This window comes from Saimiri boliviensis, chromosome 1, assembly GCF_048565385.1.
Source record: "Saimiri boliviensis isolate mSaiBol1 chromosome 1, mSaiBol1.pri, whole genome shotgun sequence".
Lineage (NCBI taxonomy): Eukaryota > Metazoa > Chordata > Mammalia > Primates > Cebidae > Saimiri > Saimiri boliviensis.
Genome location: NC_133449.1, coordinates 296,889,241 through 296,915,414, shown reverse-complemented (window position 1 = coordinate 296,915,414; position 26,174 = coordinate 296,889,241). Strand labels below are relative to the sequence as shown.

General features: G+C 46.4%; 2 protein-coding genes across 2 annotated transcripts; both read left to right on the top strand.

The window, feature by feature from the left end:
• The first annotated feature begins 465 nt into the window (after window positions 1-465).
• LOC141581554 (syncytin-1-like) lies at window positions 466-8,604 on the top strand. The gene is made up of 2 exons (XM_074387361.1): window positions 466-547; window positions 6,229-8,604. The coding sequence occupies exon 2, from the start codon at window positions 6,234-6,236 to the stop codon at window positions 7,959-7,961; it is 1,728 nt and encodes a 575-aa protein (XP_074243462.1). The 5' UTR covers window positions 466-547; window positions 6,229-6,233; the 3' UTR covers window positions 7,962-8,604.
• Window positions 8,605-12,774: 4,170 nt separating this feature from the next.
• Window positions 12,775-20,979, top strand: LOC141581550 (syncytin-1-like). The gene is made up of 2 exons (XM_074387360.1): window positions 12,775-12,965; window positions 18,647-20,979. The coding sequence occupies exon 2, from the start codon at window positions 18,652-18,654 to the stop codon at window positions 20,377-20,379; it is 1,728 nt and encodes a 575-aa protein (XP_074243461.1). The 5' UTR covers window positions 12,775-12,965; window positions 18,647-18,651; the 3' UTR covers window positions 20,380-20,979.
• The last annotated feature ends 5,195 nt before the right edge of the window (window positions 20,980-26,174 follow it).

Below are 26,174 nucleotides of genomic sequence, written 5' to 3'. Positions count from 1 at the left end.
GGTTGCATCAGCCCTCCCCGCCAAAAGCATGCCCCGGGCGTGGTGGCGGGCCACCAATGGAGGACCTGATCACGGGCAAGACATGCCTCAGGGCCACCAATGGAGGACCTGATCACGCACAGAACATGCATGGCTGCACCAATGGGGTAGCTGATCATGAGCTAAACACTCGTCTCCCAGCCTATCAGAACTACTTCCCCTTTCCCCTCTCTACCCTCTCCCCTCCCTATATAAGGAACCCATTTTGAAATAAACTTTGCAGCTTGATCAGAACTTTTGTCTTGCTGCCATTCTTCGCGCCTCTTGTCCCATCCCTTTCTCATCCACGACAGGCTTGCTCGGGTTCCTGTTTGTTGCTCTGCGGGACAGAGCAAGTGGCGCCCAGACGTGGGGCTCGATGCCGGCCTCCGTGGACCGCCGTCCCCTGTAACCGGTTCCCTGCACGGCCGTCCCGATTAACCGATTCCCCGCACGGAGCACCGCGGACCACCCGACCGCGAGCCGACTCCTGGAGTTCGTTCCTCATTTCGACGGCGGCATTACTCAGGTAAGACCCAATCATGGGACAAGCATCTTCACACAGTGAAAATGATCTCTTTATAAGTCAGTTAAAGGAATCTCTCAAGGTGCGTAGAATTCGGGTTCGCAAGAAAGACCTTGTCTCCTTTTTTAGTTTCATTTTTAAAACATGTCCATGGTTCCCCCAGGAAGGGTCTATTGACTCCCGTGTTTGGGGACGTGTTGGTGATTGTCTGAACGACTATTACCGTGTTTTTGGTCCTGAGACTATTCCGATCACCACTTTTAATTATTATAATTTAATAAGGGACGTCCTTACTAATCAGGGCGACTCCCCTGACATTCAACGCCTCTGCAAGGAGGGTCACAAAATTCTTATTAGCCACTCCCGACCTCCATCTAGACAAGCCCCTGTAACAATTACCACCTCTGAAAAGGCCTCCTCTCGCCCTCCCTCTAGGGCCCCTTCTACCTGCCCCTCGGTTGCAATTGACATTGGTTCAGATGATACAGGGCAGTCTTCACTGTACCCCAACCTTGCAACCCTTACGGACCCCCCCATTCAAAGTCCTCATTCTCGGGCGCATACTCCGCCCCAACATTTGCCCTTGCTTGCTAATTCTAAAACCTTGCATAACTCGGGTAGTCAGGATGATCAACTAGATCCCGCCGATCAAGCAGATCTGGAAGAGGCAGCTGCCCAATATAACAACCCTGATTGGCCCCAATTAACTAACACCCCGGCATTGCCACCTTTCCGGCCACCGCCCTATGTTCCTACAGCAGTGCCCCCAGTGGCAGTTGCGGCTCCTGTTTTGCATGCCCCTACTTCAGGCGTTCCTGGTTCCCCCACGGCCCCAAACTTGCCCGGTGTAGCCCTAGCCAAACCCTCCGGTCCCATTGATGAGACTGTTTCTCTTCTTGATGGGGTTAAAACCTTAGTCACAAAACTGTCCGATTTGGCCCTTCTACCTCCCGCGGGAGTTATGGCTTTTCCCGTTACCAGAAGTCAGGGACAGGTTAGCTCCAATACCACGGGCCGAGCGTCTCCTCACCCTGACACACACACCATCCCTGAGGAGGAGGAAGCAGATTCCGGAGAATCTGACTCAGAGGATGAGGAGGAGGAAAGCTCAGAGCCCACTGAGCCTACCTACACCCATTCCTATAAGCGGCTAAATCTAAAGACCATAGAAAAAATTAAAACTGCTGTTGCTAACTATGGTCCTACTGCCCCCTTTACCGTGGCCCTTGTAGAGAGTCTTAGTGAAAGATGGCTTACCCCTAGTGATTGGTTTTTCTTGTCTCGTGCTGCGCTGAGCGGAGGGGACAATATCCTTTGGAAGTCTGAGTATGAGGATATTTCCAAACAGTTTGCAGAGCGCAACGCGCGTAAGGCCTCCTCCAAAGGATGGACCCTTAAAAAATTCCTGGGCGCCAGCCCTTATCAGAACAATGACAAACAGGCCCAATTCCCCCCAGGGCTTTTAACCCAGATTCAGTCCGCAGGCCTAAAAGCCTGGAAGCGACTCCCTCAAAAGGGAGCGGCTACTACTTCCCTTGCAAAGATTAGACAAGGCCCCGATGAGTCATACAGTGATTTTGTAAGCCGCCTCCAGGAGACGGCAGATCGCCTTTTTGGCTCCGGGGAAAGTGAGAGCTCCTTTGTAAAACACCTAGCCTATGAAAACGCTAACCCCGCTTGCCAAAGTGCAATTCGGCCTTTTAGGCAGAAGGAGCTTTGCGACTATGTTCGCCTCTGCTCTGGTATTGGCTCTGCCCATGCTGTTGGCCTAGCCATAGGAGCTGCCCTCCAAAATCTTGCCCCCGCGCAACTGCCTGGAGCCCAGGCCCGCCTTTGCTATAATTGTCACCAACCCGGCCATCTTTCAAGAAACTGCCCCCAAAAAATACAACCACCTACTCAACTCCCAACTCAACCTAATGCCCCACAGGCTAGCCTTATAAAAAATTTAGGTCCCACAACAAAATGTCCTCGCTGCAAAAAAGGATTTCACTGGGCTTCAGAATGCCGTTCTCGATTAGACATTAATGGACAACCCATTATTAGGCAGGGAAACTTGAACAGGGGCCAGCCCCAGGGCCCCACTACCGGGATGAACTCCGGGGCTTCACAGTTCACCCCCCAATACCGCCAGCCAACCCCTGCCCTCCCAGTAATCAACCACGCCGCTACGTCGCAGACCTCTGGCGAGCAACAGCGGGCAGTGCAGGACTGGACCTCTGTACCACCACCGACACAATACTAACCACCCAAAATAGCCCTCTGATACTTCCAGTTGGAATATATGGACCCCTACCACCCAAGACATTCGGCCTCGTACTAGGCAGAGCCAGCTCTACCCTTCAGGGGATCCAAGTTCTGCCTGGCATATTGGACAATGATTTTGAGGGAGAAATCCATATTATTCTCTCTACGACAAAAGATTTAGTCACCATCCCAAAGGACACCAGACTAGCTCAAATAGTCATCCTCCCCCTCCAACAAGTTAACTCCAATTTCCATATGCCCTCCCGCGGGGCTAGTGCTCCTGGGTCTTCTGATGCCTACTGGGTTCAACAAATTTCTCAACAGCGGCCTACCCTGAAACTTAAATTAAATGGTAAGCTCTTTTCTGGCATTCTTGATACAGGGGCCGATGCCACCGTTATATCTTACACTCACTGGCCGAGGAACTGGCCGTTAACAACCGTTGCTACTCACCTGCGCGGTATTGGCCAGGCCACCAACCCCCAACAAAGTGCTCAAATGCTTAAGTGGGAGGACTCTGAAGGCAATAATGGTCACATTACCCCTTATGTCCTCCCCAATCTGCCAGTCAATCTCTGGGGAAGGGACATCCTCTCTCAAATGAAACTCGTTATGTGCAGTCCTAACAATACTGTTATGACCCAAATGCTAAGCCAGGGGTATCTCCCCGGCCAAGGGTTGGGAAAAAATAATCAAGGAATCACCCAGCCCATTACTATTACCCCCAAAAAAGACAAAACAGGCCTAGGATTCCACCAAAATTTACCGTAGCGGCCATTGACATTCCTGTACCCCACGCTGACAAAATTTCCTGAAAAATTACAGACCCTGTGTGGGTTGATCAGTGGCCACTTACATATGAGAAAACCCTCGCTGCCATTGCGTTAGTACAGGAACAGCTCGCAGCAGGACATATTGAGCCCACAAATTCTCCATGGAACACTCCTATATTTATCATTAAGAAAAAATCAGGTAGCTGGCGTCTTTTACAAGATCTGAGAGCCGTTAATAAGGTAATGGTCCCCATGGGAGCCCTTCAGCCTGGTCTTCCTTCTCCTGTAGCCATTCCCCTAAACTATCACAAAATTGTTATTGACCTTAAGGATTGTTTCTTTACCATCCCCTTACACCCTGAAGACAGACCTTACTTTGCCTTTAGCGTCCCTCAAATCAACTTCCAAAGTCCTATGCCTCGTTATCAGTGGAAGGTTCTGCCACAGGGCATGGCCAACAGTCCCACACTGTGCCAAAAATTTGTTGCTGCCGCCATTGCCCCAGTAAGATCCCAGTGGCCAGAGGCCTATATCCTCCATTATATGGATGACATCCTTCTTGCTTGTGATAGCGCCGAGGCAGCCAAGGCCTGCTATGCTCACATTATATCCTGTCTTACCTCATATGGACTAAAAATTGCTCCAGACAAGGTACAAGTGTCTGAGCCATTTTCTTATTTAGGATTTGAGTTACACCATCAGCAAGTATTTACTCCCCGAGTCTGCTTAAAAACTGATCACTTAAAAACCCTTAACGATTTCCAAAAATTACTCGGGGACATTCAGTGGCTTCGACCCTATTTAAAATTGCCCACCAGTGCCCTTGTTCCCCTTAACAATATTCTAAAAGGCGATCCAAATCCTTTATCGGCTCGAGCACTAACCCCAGAAGCAAAGCAATCCCTAGCCCTCATCAACAAGGCCATCCAAAATCAAAGTGTTCAACAAATTTCGTATAACCTTCCCCTAGTACTCCTCTTGCTCCCAACTCCCCATACACCCACCGCGGTGTTTTGGCAACCAAACGGTACAGACCCTACTAAATACGGAAGCCCCCTCCTTTGGCTCCATCTACCTGCCTCCCCATCAAAGGTCTTACTCACCTACCCTTCGCTCCTCGCCATGTTAATTATTAAGGGTCGGTACACTGGCCGCCAACTGTTTGGCAGGGACCCCCACTCTATAATCATTCCATACACCCAGGACCAATTAACCTGGCTCCTGCAAACCTCTGACGAATGGGCCATTGCATTATCCTCCTTCACAGGAGACATAGACAATCATTACCCCAGTGACCCTGTTATCCAATTTGCCAAGCTTCACCAGTTCATATTCCCCAAGATCACAAAATCTGCCCCAATTCCTCAAGCCACGCTAGTTTTCACTGATGGATCCTCAAACGGAATTGCTGCATACGTTATTGATAATCAACCCGTCTCAATAAAATCCCCCTACCTGTCAGCTCAACTTGTTGAACTCTATGCTATTCTCCAGGTGTTCACAGTTCTAGCCCACCAACCGTTTAACTTGTACACTGACAGTGCGTATATTGCTCAATCAGTCCCTCTTTTAGAGACAGTTCCCTTTATCAAATCTTCAACCAATGCTACCCCCTTATTTTCTAAACTGCAACAGCTAATTTTAAACAGACAACACCCTTTCTTTATCGGACATCTTCGGGCCCACCTAAATCTTCCAGGACCCCTGGCTGAAGGCAATGCCTTAGCTGATGCTGCCACACAGATTTTCCCCATTATAAGTGACCCAATACATGAGGCTACTCAAGCTCACACCCTACATCACCTCAATGCACACACCCTACGATTACTCTATAAAATTACTAGAGAACAAGCCAGAGATATTGTAAAAGCTTGCAAACAATGTGTCGTAGCCACCCCTGTACCCCATCTTGGCGTGAACCCCCGTGGTTTAGTCCCCAATGCCATTTAGCAAATGGATGTCACTCATTTTACTCCTTTTGGAAAACAGAGGTTTGTTCATGTTACTGTTGACACATTTAGTGGTTTTATCTTAGCCACTCCCCAAACAGGTGAAGCATCAAAAAATGTTATCTCTCATGTTATCCACTGTCTTGCTACCATAGGAAAACCGCACACCATTAAAACAGACAATGGCCCAGGATATACTGGAAAAAACTTCCAAGACTTTTGCCAAAAACTCCAAATCAAACATGTTACTGGTATACCGTACAACCCCCAGGGTCAAGGAGTAGTTGAACGAGCTCATCAAACATTAAAAAATGCCCTAAGTCGCTTAGCCCGCTCCCCCCTTGGGTTTTCTATGCAACAACCCAGAAACCTTCTTAGTCATGCCCTATTTCAACTAAATTTTCTACAGCTTGACAGTCAAGGTCGCTCGGCAGCTGACCGTCTATGGCATCCCCAAACTTCTCAGCAGCATGCTACGGTTATGTGGCGTGACCCTCTCACCAGTGTTTGGAAGGGCCCTGACCCTGTCCTCATATGGGGGCGAGGCTCAGCCTGCATATACGATCAAAAGGAGGATGGCCCCCGCTGGCTCCCTGAGCGACTAATTAGACACATCAATAATCAGACAGCCCCCTTGTGTGACAGGCCAAGTAACCCAAATACAGCCCCAGGGCCAAAAGGCTCGCCCTGAGGAGCTCTTTTTCTCTTCTTCCAGAAAGAATGCTCTGCATCCTCATCCTCCTACTGCACCCACGCCTCTGCCCAGTCACAAAGGGAGGACTTGGAAAGCCATCCGAAGACATTTACACTGCCCTCTTTGGAGCGCCATGTGACTGTAAAGGGGGGACTCAGACCAATAATTACGCCACCCCAACTTACACTCAGGTAACAGATTGTGGGGACAAAAATGCCTATCTTACCTATGACACCAATTGGAATGGAGTATCTTCACCTAAGTGGCTTTGTGTGCGCAAGCCTCCTAGTATACCGGTCATTAATGGCCGCCCAGGCCCGTGCCCAAGCGAGTGCACAAACAACATTAAATCCCAGATGCACTCCTCCTGCTATTCTAGTTTCTCACAGTGTACTCAAGGCAATAATACTTATTTTACTGCCATTCTACAAAGAACAATGAGCACCTCAGAAACCAATCCTGTCACCAGCGGCCTACAACCTCATGGGGTCCTCCAGGCCGGATGCGATGGCACGATTGGAAAATCGGTTTGTTGGAATCAGCAAGCCCCTATTCACGTCTCCGACGGTGGCGGACCCCAAGATGCTGTGAGAGAGCTTTATGTACAAAAACAAATAGAGCTTGTTATTCAAAGCCAATTCCCTAAGTTATCCTACCACCCCCTAGCTCGCTCAAAACCAAGAGGACCTGACATTGATGCGCAAATGCTTGACATTCTGTCAGCCACCCACCAGGCCCTCAATATCTCCAACCCCAGCCTAGCCCAAAATTGCTGGTTATGCTTAAATCAAGGTACCTCCATGCCCCTAGCCTTCCCTGTCAATATATCTAGTTTTAATGCCTCACAAAATAATTGCACCCCCAGCTTACCCTTTAGAGTCCAGCCCATGCCTTCCCAAGTATACCCTTGCTTCTTTAAAGGTGCACAAAACAACAGCTTTGATATTCCGGTTGGCGTTGCCAACTTTGTAAACTGCTCCAGTAGTTCCAACCACAGTGAGGCCCTTTGCCCTGGCCCAGGCCAAGCTTTTGTTTGCGGCAACAACCTCGCCTTTACTGCTCTGCCTGCAAACTGGACAGGGTCATGTGTGTTAGCCGCCCTCTTGCCAGATATAGACATTATTTCTGGTGATGACCCTGTCCCTATCCCTACCTTTGACTATATTGCAGGGCGGCAGAAACGAGCCGTTACACTGATTCCCCTGCTAGTAGGATTGGGTGTCTCTACAGCAGTCGCTACCGGTACAGCAGGACTCGGGGTGGCTGTTCAATCTTACACAAAACTTTCCCATCAACTTATTAACGACGTCCAAGCCTTGTCTAGCACCATCAATGACTTACAGGACCAACTAGATTCCCTAGCCGAAGTAGTCCTACAAAACAGAAGAGGCTTAGACCTACTCACTGCAGAACAGGGAGGTATCTGTTTGGCTCTACAGGAACGTTGCTGCTTTTATGCCAACAAGTCAGGAATTGTCCGAGATAAAATAAAAAATCTACAAGAAGACCTCGAACGAAGACGCAAGGCACTTGCAGATAATCCCTTCCTCACCGGCCTCAATGGACTTCTCCCTTACCTCCTCCCCTTCCTTGGACCCTTATTCGCTATCATCCTGTTCTTCTCTTTTGCCCCTTGGATCCTAAGACGAGTAACAGTGCTAATCAGGAATCAGCTTAATTCCCTACTGGGAAAGCCCATACAAATCCACTATCACCAACTAGCAACGCGTGATCTAGAATATGGCAGACTGTAGCCGGTTCCCCTCCTACGGGAGCAGCATACCGCTCGACACTATGCTTTACGAAGGTAATGGACACCGCTAGGTGCAAGGCAAGGCACTGCAAGGAGAGGCCTTACTAAGGCTACTGTCGAGTCTCCTGAGAGGTAAGCTGGCTTGCATAGAGGTTGGTACTCGAAAAATCCTCTCCTCCCAAAAAGGTACCTGTAAGCCTGAAAATTAAGGCTCAGGAGGAGCACAGCCTCTACCTCCCCTAGCTGGTTAAGGTCCGCCTCCTCTTTTTTAAAGAAAAAGGGAGGAGATGTTGGGAACCCAGGCTAAGCTGATGCTATTGGAACAAAAGGTTGCATCAGCCCTCCCCGCCAAAAGCATGCCCCGGGCGTGGTGGCGGGCCACCAATGGAGGACCTGATCACGGGCAAGACATGCCTCAGGGCCACCAATGGAGGACCTGATCACGGGCAAGACATGCCTCAGGGCCACCAATGGAGGACCTGATCACGCACAGAACATGCATGGCTGCACCAATGGGGTAGCTGATCATGAGCTAAACACTCGTCTCCCAGCCTATCAGAACTACTTCCCCTTTCCCCTCTCTACCCTCTCCCCTCCCTATATAAGGAACCCATTTTGAAATAAACTTTGCAGCTTGATCAGAACTTTTGTCTTGCTGCCATTCTTCGCGCCTCTTGTCCCATCCCTTTCTCATCCACGACAGGCTTGCTCGGGTTCCTGTTTGTTGTTCTTTAAAGAAAACAAATGTGAGAAGCAGCAATTTAGCTAGAAAAACAAAATAAGGCTATCCTATTTGACAGTCAAGATGACATGAGTGACATTTACAGAGAAGTTTCTGGTGTTCACTTGGGGTATGCCGGATGTGGAAGGGGAGATACTCAGGCTTTTTGAGGTAAAGCGAAGAACATTATGATAGTAGCTTAAGCAAGTCATGGACTCAGAAGACCCTTTTAATGGGAGGAAAGAACTGGGTGTGTTCTTAAAAGAAACAGAGCCACATAAAAGGAAAATACAGAAGAAACAAGAGCGAGAACTGAGATACTCGATGGAGCAAGAATCCAGTGGAAGCCAGGAGTTGAGGAGACAGAGTTCAGAGCACGGATAGAAGAAATGGCATTGATAGAGAGGAGGAACATTTGTCCATCTAAGACAGAAGCACAGGAGAGAAGCTTGAAACCAGTGACACCACCTGCAACTCTTCCCCAGGTGCAGTATCACTAATGTGATGAGTGTGCCCTGAAGTTGATCTAACACATATAGAAAGTTCACTCTGTGGACTGGTGTGGCAGGAGGGCAGCCCTAGTAAGTGGGTGGCAATATGGGATCAGTTCGTTTAACTCATCAGCCCTATACTGTAGACAGCACTACTGAACACTCATGCCATACTTACTCCTGACATTCTGTGCCCAAAGAGGAAACTTAAAAGATGTCTCTTTAGATGGTGTCTCATGTCACAACAGAGACATAAGAAATTTCCAAGAGCTGTTGTCAAGACTCAGCATCAGATGGTCGGCCAGCTGTGCGCCTCACATGTAAGCATTAACTAGTGTCTTGTGTTTATGATGCTTTGAAGTTGTTAAAAGAGATAGATCATTAGATTAACACATAGTGTACAAATATTCCATTATCCTCCAAATTCCCCGCTGAGAAAAAGAGGCGTCTGCAAATCTAATTTGAAAGATGAGTTTGAAGCAAAGCTATGGCAAGCTTCCCAGAGTCTTGTGGTTTTCTGGGTCCCTGACCCTGCATTTGCCTCCTGAAATCACCTCAGCAGAGAGAGCAGGGCCACCAGGCCCAAGCTGCCAGGAGCAGCTGGAGAACACCTCACCAGATCCTTCAAGCGACCAAAAGGAAATGAGTTCAGTCACCATGCATATTCATACACACACGTGTAAAATAAACACGCACTTTTACATTCAGCCTACTTCACTGGAAAAGTCCCATGGGCTGTCACTTTCACTGAGTTAACAGCAAACTTTCTTTAGATTTGTGAAGACTTTAGGCATGAAAATACATACCAAGTCAAGGAAAGATAAGAGTTATCTAAATAGAAGTGGTTTATGCTTCAGTTCTTTTATGAATCATGTAGGGGGAGACCCCATAAGTGTGAGGCCTCAGCCTATTCCCATGTAATTAATGAAGAAGAAAATAACTGTAACCATAGTAGTTATTCATAGCATAGATGATCTTTGTTATTCACATGTGATCTTAGTTTTCACAGGTGATCTTAGTTCTTTTACTAATGCCTCTCAGGTTGCAAAGTGTGAACGTAGGATGACATTGTAAAAGGAATGACCCTGAGGCAAGACGCTTTAAGCCCTCTGTCACACCCGTGAAAGGGCTGCTGGAGGGTGCCTTGGCTATGTGGCCCGCTGTTTTGCAAGCTGCAGAAAGAGATGTCAGCAATGTCTCCTTCCCGGGAGGAGTTAGGAGAAAACTCCGCTCCCCCAAGCTCTTGCGGTGGGCCGACTGTCAGGGAGGCCTGCAGACATCCGGGGGCGTAACTGTCTCTGTGTGATGCTGTGCTTTAGTGGTCATGTTCCAGGTCCACTCTCATGTTCCGCTTCTGCACCTGGTTCCTTTTTTCTTAAAAGAGGTAATCAGTAAAAGTAATATAAATCTTAATGTCTTTGTTCTTTCTTGACAAGTGTGGAAAAGTGCTGACACATCATGCTTCTTCTTCTTTTTTTTTTTTTTTTGGCACTTTTTTTTTTATTTTATTGCATTTTAGGTTTTGGGGTACATAGAAGAACATGCGGTGAAGTGAGGAAAGCAGCAAATCACATTGCCATGTGTGTACCTACGCAGCAATCTTGCATGTTCTTCACATTATGCTTCTTTTTTTATTTTTTATTTTTTATTTTTTATTTTTTTGAGACGGAGTTTCGCTCTTGTTACCCAGGCTGGAGTGCAATGGTGCGATCTCGGCTCACCGCAACCTCCGCCTCCTGGGTTCAGGCAATTCTCCTGCCTCAGCCTCCTGAGTAGCTGGGATTACAGGCACGCGCCACCATGCCCAGCTAATTTTTTTTTGTATTTTTAGTAGAGACGGGGTTTCACCATGTTGACCAGGATGGTCTCGATCTTTTGACCTCGTGATCCACCCGCCTAGGCCTCCCAAAGTGCTGGCATTACAGGCTTGAGCCACTGCGCCAGGCTCACATTATGCTTCTTACCTCATCTGGGCTACTAGAAAGTCTTGGGACCCTACCTATATGACATGTGATGTACTTGACCCTATCACCGACCACCAATGCCTTGCCCTACCTGCCCTGCCCCCAGCTTTGTACTCAATAAAAGTCAGAGTGTGCAGACACTCGGGGCCACTGCCGGACTCTGCTCTTTGGTTGGCAGCGGACCCCTGGGCCCAAACTCTCTTTTCTCTGTCTCTGTGTCTTGTGTCTTTTATTTCTACAGTTTCTCACCTCCACACCAGCAGAGAGGGGCTCAAAGGCCCCGTAGGGCTGGACCCTACGGAATCACTAACACTTTCACATTTTGTGAGGTTTTCTTTAGAGATTCTACGTAATAGGTAGAATATAGCACATGATAAAAATTTGGTAGCAAGATAGAAACATTGGATTTTTAAAAGAGATGAAAAAAGAAAAGAAAGAAAGTCAATGAGGCTAAAATGACTAAGTAATGATCCATTTAGAGGTCAAATAATGAGTATTGCATAGACAAAGCACGCATGTTCTATTTAATTTTATTTATTAGTCACCACTCTGCCTGAGACAACTTATAATCACCTTTCTAATCTCTGTTTTTTGTTATTCTTTGCCATATTCCAAGCAAAACATCTAATGTGCTGTATTTTGGTTAATAAATATTGATTTAGTATTTAAAATATGCATTCAAGACTAGTAAATGCTGTAAAACATATACAGTTGAACAAGAAAATATCTTATTCAGGAGGTTAACTAAGTTAAATAAGTAATTGAATAAGAATATATGGTAGAACTTAAATGTCAAGAGAAATAGCATATTAATCATGCTTTTTTATTTACTGTATTTTTTATGTTTGACATCTGGGGCCTTGCTAACTCCGGAGAGTTTGCCCGCTCCAGAGTTAGCTAATTGCCAGAGGTATTAAAGGACTTGCTTGTAAATGTACCTTTCATACGCAAATCAACCTATCCAGCACTTACACCTTGGACCACCAACTTTATTTGACACTTACACTCAGGGCTGCTATTTCCCTGTCCTAATTACACCAGCACCAGGTAGCAGATAAGGGACACCTCCTATCCCCCAGAGCATGCTGACATTACTGAAGCTAGCCGATTCTAAGCCTGTCTATACTGTATCAACCTGTTCCTTCCTGCAGAAACAATGCAGGCTCTTGCTCATGTTTGCCTCTCATTCCCCCTGCCTCCCGGCCAACCTGGTGTTTCCCCAGGTAACCCTCCGTGTTTTGGTGTTGGGAACCCAGGCTAAGCTGATGCTATTGGAACAAAAGGTTGCATCAGCCCTCCCCGCCAAAAGCATGCCCCGGGCGTGGTGGCGGGCCACCAATGGAGGACCTGATCACGGGCAAGACATGCCTCAGGGCCACCAATAAAGGACCTGATCACGCACAGAACATGCATGGCTGCACCAATGGGGTAGCTGATCATGAGCTAAACACTCGTCTCCCAGCCTATCAGAACTACTTCCCCTTTCCCCTCTCTACCCTCTCCCCTCCCTATATAAGGAACCCATTTTGAAATAAACTTTGCAGCTTGATCAGAACTTTTGTCTTGCTGCCATTCTTCGCGCCTCTTGTCCCATCCCTTTCTCATCCACGACAGGCTTGCTCGGGTTCCTGTTTGTTGCTCTGCGGGACAGAGCAAGTGGCGCCCAGACGTGGGGCTCGATGCCGGCCTCCGTGGACCGCCGTCCCCTGTAACCGGTTCCCTGCACGGCCGTCCCGATTAACCGATTCCCCGCACGGAGCACCGCGGACCACCCGACCGCGAGCCGACTCCTGGAGTTCGTTCCTCATTTCGACGGCGGCATTACTCAGGTAAGACCCAATCATGGGACAAGCATCTTCACACAGTGAAAATGATCTCTTTATAAGTCAGTTAAAGGAATCTCTCAAGGTGCGTAGAATTCGGGTTCGCAAGAAAGACCTTGTCTCCTTTTTTAGTTTCATTTTTAAAACATGTCCATGGTTCCCCCAGGAAGGGTCTATTGACTCCCGTGTTTGGGGACGTGTTGGTGATTGTCTGAACGACTATTACCGTGTTTTTGGTCCTGAGACTATTCCGATCACCACTTTTAATTATTATAATTTAATAAGGGACGTCCTTACTAATCAGGGCGACTCCCCTGACATTCAACGCCTCTGCAAGGAGGGTCACAAAATTCTTATTAGCCACTCCCGACCTCCATCTAGACAAGCCCCTGTAACAATTACCACCTCTGAAAAGGCCTCCTCTCGCCCTCCCTCTAGGGCCCCTTCTACCTGCCCCTCGGTTGCAATTGACATTGGTTCAGATGATACAGGGCAGTCTTCACTGTACCCCAACCTTGCAACCCTTACGGACCCCCCCATTCAAAGTCCTCATTCTCGGGCGCATACTCCGCCCCAACATTTGCCCTTGCTTGCTAATTCTAAAACCTTGCATAACTCGGGTAGTCAGGATGATCAACTAGATCCCGCCGATCAAGCAGATCTGGAAGAGGCAGCTGCCCAATATAACAACCCTGATTGGCCCCAATTAACTAACACCCCAGCATTGCCACCTTTCCGGCCACCGCCCTATGTTCCTACAGCAGTGCCCCCAGTGGCAGTTGCGGCTCCTGTTTTGCATGCCCCTACTTCAGGCGTTCCTGGTTCCCCCACGGCCCCAAACTTGCCCGGTGTAGCCCTAGCCAAACCCTCCGGTCCCATTGATGAGACTGTTTCTCTTCTTGATGGGGTTAAAACCTTAGTCACAAAACTGTCCGATTTGGCCCTTCTACCTCCCGCGGGAGTTATGGCTTTTCCCGTTACCAGAAGTCAGGGACAGGTTAGCTCCAATACCACGGGCCGAGCGTCTCCTCACCCTGACACACACACCATCCCTGAGGAGGAGGAAGCAGACTCCGGAGAATCTGACTCAGAGGATGAGGAGGAGGAAAGCTCAGAGCCCACTGAGCCTACCTACACCCATTCCTATAAGCGGCTAAATCTAAAGACCATAGAAAAAATTAAAACTGCTGTTGCTAACTATGGTCCTACTGCCCCCTTTACCGTGGCCCTTGTAGAGAGTCTTAGTGAAAGATGGCTTACCCCTAGTGATTGGTTTTTCTTGTCTCGTGCTGCGCTGAGCGGAGGGGACAATATCCTTTGGAAGTCTGAGTATGAGGATATTTCCAAACAGTTTGCAGAGCGCAACGCGCGTAAGGCCTCCTCCAAAGGATGGACCCTTAAAAAATTCCTGGGCGCCAGCCCTTATCAGAACAATGACAAACAGGCCCAATTCCCCCCAGGGCTTTTAACCCAGATTCAGTCCGCAGGCCTAAAAGCCTGGAAGCGACTCCCTCAAAAGGGAGCGGCTACTACTTCCCTTGCAAAGATTAGACAAGGCCCCGATGAGTCATACAGTGATTTTGTAAGCCGCCTCCAGGAGACGGCAGATCGCCTTTTTGGCTCCGGGGAAAGTGAGAGCTCCTTTGTAAAACACCTAGCCTATGAAAACGCTAACCCCGCTTGCCAAAGTGCAATTCGGCCTTTTAGGCAGAAGGAGCTTTGCGACTATGTTCGCCTCTGCTCTGGTATTGGCTCTGCCCATGCTGTTGGCCTAGCCATAGGAGCTGCCCTCCAAAATCTTGCCCCCGCGCAACTGCCTGGAGCCCAGGCCCGCCTTTGCTATAATTGTCACCAACCCGGCCATCTTTCAAGAAACTGCCCCCAAAAAATACAACCACCTACTCAACTCCCAACTCAACCTAATGCCCCACAGGCTAGCCTTATAAAAAATTTAGGTCCCACAACAAAATGTCCTCGCTGCAAAAAAGGATTTCACTGGGCTTCAGAATGCCGTTCTCGATTAGACATTAATGGACAACCCATTATTAGGCAGGGAAACTTGAACAGGGGCCAGCCCCAGGGCCCCACTACCGGGATGAACTCCGGGGCTTCACAGTTCACCCCCCAATACCGCCAGCCAACCCCTGCCCTCCCAGTAATCAACCACGCCGCTACGTCGCAGACCTCTGGCGAGCAACAGCGGGCAGTGCAGGACTGGACCTCTGTACCACCACCGACACAATACTAACCACCCAAAATAGCCCTCTGATACTTCCAGTTGGAATATATGGACCCTTACCACCCCAGACATTCGGCCTCATATTAGGCAGAGCCAGCTCTACCCTCCAAGGGATCCAAGTTCTGCCCGGCATATTAGACAATGATTTTGAGGGAGAAATCCATATCATTCTCTCTACAACTAAAGATTTAGTCACCATCCCAAAGGGCACCAGACTAGCTCAAATAGTCATTCTCCCCCTCCAACAAATTAACTCCAATTTCCATAAGCCCTACCGCGGGGCTAGTGCCCCTGGGTCTTCTGATGTCTACTGGGTTCAACAAATTTCTCAACAGCGGCCTACCCTGAAACTTAAATTAAATGGTAAGCTCTTTTCTGGCATTCTTGATACAGGGGCCGATGCCACCGTTATATCTTACACTCACTGGCCGAGGAACTGGCCGTTAACAACCGTTGCTACTCACCTGCGCGGTATTGGCCAGGCCACCAACCCCCAACAAAGTGCTCAAATGCTTAAGTGGGAGGACTCTGAAGGCAATAATGGTCACATTACCCCTTATGTCCTCCCCAATCTGCCAGTCAATCTCTGGGGAAGGGACATCCTCTCTCAAATGAAACTCGTTATGTGCAGTCCTAACAATACTGTTATGACCCAAATGCTAAGCCAGGGGTATCTCCCCGGCCAAGGGTTGGGAAAAAATAATCAAGGAATCACCCAGCCCATTACTATTACCCCCAAAAAAGACAAAACAGGCCTAGGATTCCACCAAAATTTACCGTAGCGGCCATTGACATTCCTGTACCCCACGCTGACAAAATTTCCTGGAAAATTACAGACCCTGTGTGGGTTGATCAGTGGCCACTTACATATGAGAAAACCCTCGCTGCCATTGCGTTAGTACAGGAACAGCTCGCAGCAGGACATATTGAGCCCACAAATTCTCCATGGAATACTCCTATATTCATCATTAAGAAAAAATCAGGTAACTGGCGCCTTTTACAAGATCTGAGAGCCGTTAATAAGGTAATGGTCCCCATGGGAGCCCTTCAGCCTGGTCTTCCTTCTCCTGTAGCCATTCCCCTAAACTATCACAAAATTGTTATTGACCTTAAGGATTGTTTCTTTACCATCCCCTTACACCCTGAAGACAGACCTTACTTTGCCTTTAGCGTCCCTCAAATCAACTTCCAAAGTCCTATGCCTCGTTATCAGTGGAAGGTTCTGCCACAGGGCATGGCCAACAGTCCCACACTGTGCCAAAAATTTGTTGCTGCCGCCATTGCCCCAGTAAGATCCCAGTGGCCAGAGGCCTATATCCTCCATTATATGGATGACATCCTTCTTGCTTGTGATAGCGCCGAGGCAGCCAAGGCCTGCTATGCTCACATTATATCCTGTCTTACCTCATATGGACTAAAAATTGCTCCAGACAAGGTACAAGTGTCTGAGCCATTTTCTTATTTAGGATTTGAGTTACACCATCAGCAAGTATTTACTCCCCGAGTCTGCTTAAAAACTGATCACTTAAAAACCCTTAACGATTTCCAAAAATTACTCGGGGACATTCAGTGGCTTCGACCCTATTTAAAATTGCCCACCAGTGCCCTTGTTCCCCTTAACAATATTCTAAAAGGCGATCCAAATCCTTTATCGGCTCGAGCACTAACCCCAGAAGCAAAGCAATCCCTAGCCCTCATCAACAAGGCCATCCAAAATCAAAGTGTTCAACAAATTTCGTATAACCTTCCCCTAGTACTCCTCTTGCTCCCAACTCCCCATACACCCACCGCGGTGTTTTGGCAACCAAATGGTACAGACCCTACTAAATACGGAAGCCCCCTCCTTTGGCTCCATCTACCTGCCTCCCCATCAAAGGTCTTACTCACCTACCCTTCGCTCCTCGCCATGTTAATTATTAAGGGTCGGTACACTGGCCGCCAACTGTTTGGCAGGGACCCCCACTCTATAATCATTCCATACACCCAGGACCAATTAACCTGGCTCCTGCAAACCTCTGACGAATGGGCCATTGCATTATCCTCCTTCACAGGAGACATAGACAATCATTACCCCAGTGACCCTGTTATCCAATTTGCCAAGCTTCACCAGTTCATATTCCCCAAGATCACAAAATCTGCCCCAATTCCTCAAGCCACGCTAGTTTTCACTGATGGATCCTCAAACGGAATTGCTGCATACGTTATTGATAATCAACCCGTCTCAATAAAATCCCCCTACCTGTCAGCTCAACTTGTTGAACTCTATGCTATTCTCCAGGTGTTCACAGTTCTAGCTCACCAACCGTTTAACTTGTACACTGACAGTGCGTATATTGCTCAATCAGTCCCTCTTTTGGAGACAGTCCCCTTTATCAAATCCTCAACCAATGCTACCCCCTTATTTTCTAAACTGCAACAGCTAATTTTAAACAGACAACACCCTTTCTTTATCGGACATCTTCGGGCCCACCTAAATCTTCCAGGACCCCTGGCTGAAGGCAATGCCTTAGCTGATGCTGCCACACAAATTTTCCCCATTATAAGTGACCCAATACATGAGGCTACTCAAGCTCACACCCTACATCACCTCAATGCACACACCCTACGATTACTCTATAAAATTACTAAAGAACAAGCCAGAGATATTGTAAAAGCTTGCAAACAATGTGTCGTAGCCACCCCTGTACCCCATCTTGGCGTGAACCCCCGTGGTTTAGTCCCCAATGCCATTTGGCAAATGGATGTCACTCATTTTACTCCTTTTGGAAAACAGAGGTTTGTTCATGTTACTGTTGACACATTTAGTAGTTTTATCTTAGCCACTCCCCAAACAGGTGAAGCATCAAAAAATGTTATCTCTCATGTTATCCACTGTCTTGCTACCATAGGAAAACCGCACACCATTAAAACAGACAATGGCCCAGGATATACTGGAAAAAACTTCCAAGACTTTTGCCAAAAACTCCAAATCAAACATGTTACTGGTATACCGTACAACCCCCAGGGTCAAGGAGTAGTTGAACGAGCTCATCAAACATTAAAAAATGCCCTAAGTCGCTTAGCCCGCTCCCCCCTTGGGTTTTCTATGCAACAACCCAGAAACCTTCTTAGTCATGCCCTATTTCAACTAAATTTTCTACAGCTTGACAGTCAAGGTCGCTCGGCAGCTGACCGTCTATGGCATCCCCAAACTTCTCAGCAGCATGCTACGGTTATGTGGCGTGACCCTCTCACCAGTGTTTGGAAGGGCCCTGACCCTGTCCTCATATGGGGGCGAGGCTCAGCCTGCATATACGATCAAAAGGAGGATGGCCCCCGCTGGCTCCCTGAGCGACTAATTAGACACATCAATAATCAGACAGCCCCCTTGTGTGACAGGCCAAGTAACCCAAATACAGCCCCAGGGCCAAAAGGCTCGCCCTGAGGAGCTCTTTTTCTCTTCTTCCAGAAAGAATGCTCTGCATCCTCATCCTCCTACTGCACCCACGCCTCTGCCCAGTCACAAAGGGAGGACTTGGAAAGCCATCCGAAGACATTTACACTGCCCTCTTTGGAGCGCCATGTGACTGTAAAGGGGGGACTCAGACCAATAATTACGCCACCCCAACTTACACTCAGGTAACAGATTGTGGGGACAAAAATGCCTATCTTACCTATGACACCAATTGGAATGGAGTATCTTCACCTAAGTGGCTTTGTGTGCGCAAGCCTCCTAGTATACCGGTCATTAATGGCCGCCCAGGCCCGTGCCCAAGCGAGTGCACAAACAACATTAAATCCCAGATGCACTCCTCCTGCTATTCTAGTTTCTCACAGTGTACTCAAGGCAATAATACTTATTTTACTGCCATTCTACAAAGAACAATGAGCACCTCAGAAACCAATCCTGTCACCAGCGGCCTACAACCTCATGGGGTCCTCCAGGCCGGATGCGATGGCACGATTGGAAAATCGGTTTGTTGGAATCAGCAAGCCCCTATTCACGTCTCCGACGGTGGCGGACCCCAAGATGCTGTGAGAGAGCTTTATGTACAAAAACAAATAGAGCTTGTTATTCAAAGCCAATTCCCTAAGTTATCCTACCACCCCCTAGCTCGCTCAAAACCAAGAGGACCTGACATTGATGCGCAAATGCTTGATATTCTGTCAGCCACCCACCAGGCCCTCAATATCTCCAACCCCAGCCTAGCCCAGAATTGCTGGTTATGCTTAAATCAAGGTACCTCCATGCCCCTAGCCTTCCCTGTCAATATATCTAGTTTTAATGCCTCACAAAATAATTGCACCCCCAGCTTACCCTTTAGAGTCCAGCCCATGCCTTCCCAAGTATACCCTTGCTTCTTTAAAGGTGCACAAAACAACAGCTTTGATATTCCGGTTGGCGTTGCCAACTTTGTAAACTGCTCCAGTAGTTCCAACCACAGTGAGGCCCTTTGCCCTGGCCCAGGCCAAGCTTTTGTTTGCGGCAACAACCTCGCCTTTACTGCTCTGCCTGCAAACTGGACAGGGTCATGTGTGTTAGCCGCCCTCTTGCCAGATATAGACATTATTTCTGGTGATGACCCTGTCCCTATCCCTACCTTTGACTATATTGCAGGGCGGCAGAAACGAGCCGTTACACTGATTCCCCTGCTAGTAGGATTGGGTGTCTCTACAGCAGTCGCTACCGGTACAGCAGGACTCGGGGTGGCTGTTCAATCTTACACAAAACTTTCCCATCAACTTATTAACGACGTCCAAGCCTTGTCTAGCACCATCAATGACTTACAGGACCAACTAGATTCCCTAGCCGAAGTAGTCCTACAAAACAGAAGAGGCTTAGACCTACTCACTGCAGAACAGGGAGGTATCTGTTTGGCTCTACAGGAACGTTGCTGCTTTTATGCCAACAAGTCAGAAATTGTCCGAGATAAAATAAAAAATCTACAAGAAGACCTCGAACAAAGACGCAAGGCACTTGCAGACAATCCCTTCCTCACCGGCCTCAATGGACTTCTCCCTTACCTCCTCCCCTTCCTTGGACCCTTATTCGCTATCATCCTGTTCTTCTCTTTTGCCCCTTGGATCCTAAGACGAGTAACAGCGTTAATCAGGGATCAGCTCAATTCCCTACTGGGAAAGCCCATACAAATCCACTATCACCAACTAGCAACGCGTGATCTAGAATATGGCAGACTGTAGCCGGTTCCCCTCCTACGGGAGCAGCATACCGCTCGACACTATGCTTTACGAAGGTAATGGACACCGCTAGGTGCAAGGCAAGGCACTGCAAGGAGAGGCCTTACTAAGGCTACTGTCGAGTCTCCTGAGAGGTAAGCTGGCTTGCATAGAGGTTGGTACTCGAAAAATCCTCTCCTCCCAAAAAGGTACCTGTAAGCCTGAAAATTAAGGCTCAGGAGGAGCACAGCCTCTACCTCCCCTAGCTGGTTAAGGTCCGCCTCCTCTTTTTTAAAGAAAAAGGGAGGAGATGTTGGGAACCCAGGCTAAGCTGATGCTATTGGAACAAAAGGTTGCATCAGCCCTCCCCGCCAAAAGCATGCCCCGGGCGTGGTGGCGGGCCACCAATGGAGGACCTGATCACGGGCAAGACATGCCTCAGGGCCACCAATAAAGGACCTGATCACGCACAGAACATGCATGGCTGCACCAATGGGGTAGCTGATCATGAGCTAAACACTCGTCTCCCAGCCTATCAGAACTACTTCCCCTTTCCCCTCTCTACCCTCTCCCCTCCCTATATAAGGAACCCATTTTGAAATAAACTTTGCAGCTTGATCAGAACTTTTGTCTTGCTGCCATTCTTCGCGCCTCTTGTCCCATCCCTTTCTCATCCACGACAGGCTTGCTCGGGTTCCTGTTTGTTGCTCTGCGGGACAGAGCATTTTGGCATTCCTACTCCCCTTGAGATCTGTGAGTAACAAACTATCTTTTCAATGGCCATTGGATGACATTGCAATGATGATTCCCCATACCTGAATAACAATAATAAAACACATTTTTAAATAGAGAAAGTTATGACAAATAAATTGAGACATCATGTATGCAATTCAGTCTTCAAGAAGAATATAGCATTGGCCCAGTGTATAAAACATTGAAAGGGTTTGAAAGACAGAGCAGTAAAATGCTGTGTCCACAGAAATAGCACCAGAACAGAAGTCTAATTAAGAAATTACACTTGATTAACAAAGAGGTCGATGGATGGAAGTTAGACCACATGAAGCTTTGTACAGATGAGCGAATTGGTAGCGTAGATTAATTCTACAGCATAGATAGCAGATGATAGTGCCTGAGTGTACTCCAAAAGTCACCGTGGAACCTGAAATAAATCAACCTTTTGTGGTCAGTGTTCTATCTGCTCTCTGCCTCTTGAAATAGCACTCACGTTTAAGAATGCTGGAAAAACGCCATGTTTGTTTCCCACTCCATGTCGCATGATTCAGTATCTTTAGTTCTATAATAGTTCAAAACCTAGATACCGATTTCTCTACTTCTGGCAGTGTTTTTCATACTAGACAAGCACCTTACTCCATACCTCTGCAATTCCATTTGGAGATGGAAGCTTCCAGAAGAGGACAGGTTGGGAACTAGCTTTTGAGCATGCCACATTGCATTTCTGGAGCTCTGGGTGGGGAGGAAAGGCAGGACAGGGCTGGTGAATACAAGCTGGATGTTGTGTGAGCCATGCATTCTCCCAGTGCAGAAGGGCAAGCAGCCATGCTAGAGGCAGGAGATGATTCCACTTCCTCAGTTTCTGGGCAGCCAAGTCTGTTAAGTGCTGAGAATCAAGCGGAAGGCTACACATGCTATCTGTTTCCCATAAGCAAAGTTCATAATTTTTTATAGTTGATCAGATTTCGACTTGTACAAGTTGCAAGATCTAACTGTGATGTATTCATCTTTGAAATGAATGGCAAAGGTTCTAAATCACTTGTAGATTTTAGAGAAAATCACTGAGAAAATAACAACAAAGAATGCCAAAATGTGAAAAAAACAAAATTACATTCAAAGTTGAATTCAGAGGCAAATGCAGAGCGTGAAATGTTTTATTTATTGAGCAAAATTAATAAAGACCAAAGAACTAAGCAAGTACTCAATTATGCTAGAAATTCAATACATTTGCTACAACTAAAAAATTAGAATTTAAATCTACAGTAATAAATAATAAAAACAGTATTAGAAAGACCTGATTTATAAAATACTATGTATTTTTTAAGTATAATTCTAAGAAATATTTAAAAACCAGACTTTTTAAGTTACCTTGAGTTTCCAGATAATAAATCCTATTATATAGTAACAAAAATTATGCATTACATTGGCATAAAGTATTATCATCAAGTATTAATATGAATTGGTATATAAAGAGCTACCTAAATTGCCCTTAAAATCATGAAAGAAAACTTTAACACCTCAAAGTTCAAAATCAAAGGCAATATTTAATTTACTGAATATATATGAATAGCCAATAAAAATATAAAATACTTCCCACTTTATTAGTGCTCAAATATTCCAAAAACAGAGGGTATGGCTGAATCCTTTGCTATCCACGTATCTCCACCTTGGTTCAGAGAAAAGGAATGCTTGTTTTCCCCTTTCCAAAGGGATGCTCTTCTCAGGGGACTGTTTTCGATCTTTCCTGGTCCTTACTCCTGTGATTTGGCTGATGGCTGATACTGATGAATGACTGGCATTCACTGGACTTTATTTCTTTTCTGGGTGAGTCTCTTAAAATAAGGGTCACATATGTGGTGTAAAGAGTTGTCCATTGCTTCCTCCTGAACATGTGTTTGTTCAGGTTCATGCATTTGTCCTCCAAACCTGGAGAGTCAGACCACTCAGTTTATAACTCACATTGTAACTCACTTTCTCTATTTGCCAGGTGATGGGCCAGTCAAATGCACTTCTGTGAGTATCACCATAGATACATGTATTTTAATTCTCAAAATTCTAATTTTTAAAAAATTTGAGGTGAACGTTACTCAGAACATGCCATAGAATTGTATCCCCTGAAGGGTCATGTGTTGGGAACTTAATGTGTTGAAAGGTGGGGCTTAGGGTAGGTGTTGGGTCATAAAGACAGAATCCTCATGAGTGGAATCATTTTACTTTCACAGAAGAGGGTGGGTTATCCCGAGAGTAGGTTCCCAGAGGTGAGTCCAGACCCTGTTTTCTCTACATGTGCTGGCTTCAGCCCTCACCTTTCCAGCAAGAGATAACCCTAGCCAGGTTTTGGTGCCATGCTGGACTTCTCAGACTCTATATGAGAGAAACGGCCTCCATAGGTGAGAAATAAATTTATTTTCCTTATAAATTATCCATTTTGTGGCATTCGGTCACAGCAGCAGAAAACAAAGCAAGAGAGAACACCAGTTTGACCGCTTCCTACATGGAAGGTCAAATTCGTGTGATTTTTTTTTTTCTTTCACTTTTTTTTTGTTTTTTTTTGAGATGGAGTTTCACTCTTGTCGCCTGGAGTGCAGTGGCACAATCTCGGCTCACTGTAACCTCCGCTCCCTGGGTTTAAGCAATTCTCCTGCCTCAGCCTCCCGAGTAGCTGGTATTACAGGCACATGCCAACATGCCTGGCTAATTTTTGTATTTTTTGCAGAGACAGGGTTTCACCGTGTTGGTCAGGCTGATCTCAAACTCCTGACCTCAGGTGATCCGCCCGTCTCAGCCTCCCAAAGTACTGGGATTACAGGTGTGAGCCACTGCACCTGGCCAGGTGTGATATTTTTAAAATGCATTTTGAAAGCAAATAGAATCTTGGGACCCAAACTCACTACATCAAAGGGAAAGTTAAGATTGGGAGCTGAGTCACACAATACTGTCTTTTTTTCCCAAGGAGACAACCCTGTGTCTCACCCATAGGACCACATATCTCCCCAGATAATCTCCCTCAAAAATTGCTTACAAGAAAGTTCCTTGTAATTACCAGCTTATAATAATTATAATTATAGTAATAATTACCAGCTTATTTTCACAGGTACAGGGCAAGGACAAGACCAGAAATTATGCCCCCACCTACTCAGAGGTGAATGCATAATTGACTTTTTCTCTACTCTCTCTATTCCCATGTTAATGTATCTTCTGTAAAATGTAGATTTACTGAATGCAAGACAATACGTAATTGACATTTCTTCTACCTCCTCTTTTCACATGTAAAATTTAGATTTAGTGAAGCTAATCAGAGCCTCACAAGAATGTAACCATTTGTGTCTCTACCTTCTCTTCCCTTTTCTGCTTCCATCTTGCTCTTTCCCCATTAAACACTGCAGTTCCACAAATTCTCTTTCGGGAAAAAACAACAACAACAACAAAAACAAAACAAAACAAAACAAAACAAAACAACACAGGTCATGTGTACTCCTGTTACGTATGGAGTTTGTTGCTGTTGTTATTAGTTTGTTTTCTTCCTAGGTGTGTCTTCCTCAACCTTAGCTAAATAAACTTCTGTGGATTGAGACCTGCCTTAGTCACTTTTTAGTCAATAGCATCTAACTTGGAAATACTTGAATTCTAGGCTGTGCTCAGCACACTCACCCCTTCAAATATTACGACCTCATTAGACATTCATTGGAACCTGTAGTCTAAATTTCCAGTCTCTCTGTTCTTACTGACATTGTAAAAGTCTTATCATTTGGCGATGCAGGTTAAGAGAGCTCCTCAGATTGGTAGCAATACATTGATATATTCTTTCTCAGTTGTCATGCGTTGTTTTTTTTCTTATTTTGCTTGTTTTAAATGATAATACTTTTTATTTCTAAGAGTTCAAAATGTTTTTCATAGGTACACACCAATTGCATTTTGTAACACATCTTTCTTGCTTCCTAAGTTCCTCTTCATGATTCATGATTATTACTCGATCTATTATTACTTTCGGTACTTCTAAATAAATTTAATGATTCTTTTGCAAAAATCAAAGAACTAAACACATACTCAATGATAATAAAAGTTCAATACATTTGCTATTACTAAAAAACTTAGAATTTATATCAACAATAAGTAATAAAAATAATATTAGAAAGGCCTGATTTATAAGACTTTGTATGTTTTTTTAAAAAAACTGTAATTCTAAGAAATATTTAAAGACCAGATTTTACCATGTTACCTATAAATTCCAAATAATAAATCCCATTATATAGTAACCAATATTATGCAATACATTGGCATCATTTATGACAGAAAATAACTAATATGATCAATATATAGAAAGGTACATAAAGAGCCCTTAATATCACAAAGGAAGACTTTGACATCCCGAAGTATAAAGTCAAAGGCAATACTGAATTCCTGAACCCTCCCAACCAATTAATTCAGAATGTTTGCATCTGGCATCTGCACATGGACACCTGATGTGAACCGGCAGACACTGTCCCTGAGAAGAGTTTTCAAATCACTGCAGGGAAACCCATGCCTGCTGGAGGGCTGCCCTGTGCCACCAGTTCACAGTGAATGCCACAGGGAGGTTCCCTTGGGGGCAAGACTTCAGCCTTTGAGGGTGCAGCTGACATTCCCTAGCCAGCCACCTCCTTTCCCAACCTCTCAGATACCACCCACCACTTCTCATCATTATACTGCGGGCAATGCCCACTTCTCTGCAGCAGAAGGAATGTCTACCACGTGACCCTCACCACTACCTGCCTTCGCTTGTTCTTCTCCTCCTCCAGAGAGTAAGGGCAACTTGTCTGCTGGCAGCTTCCAGCGAATGACCTGGGGTGATATCCACATCCCTTTGGAGTTCTCTTTTCCAGAGTCCAATTCTCTGCAGAAAGCATATGCTCTCTGTTCCTTAGTGGGGTGGGGGCTCTGTCACTGTCAGAGAGGCTCATTGTTTTCTAGCACAGCCTATAAGAATGTGTGTGTGTGTGTGTGTGTGTGTGTGTGTGTGTGTGTGTGTGTGTTTATGCAACTCAGTCTTTTGAGATAAGTTTGAATAAGGCCTCATCGAGACCACTCCCTGGCACCTATCCAGGCTG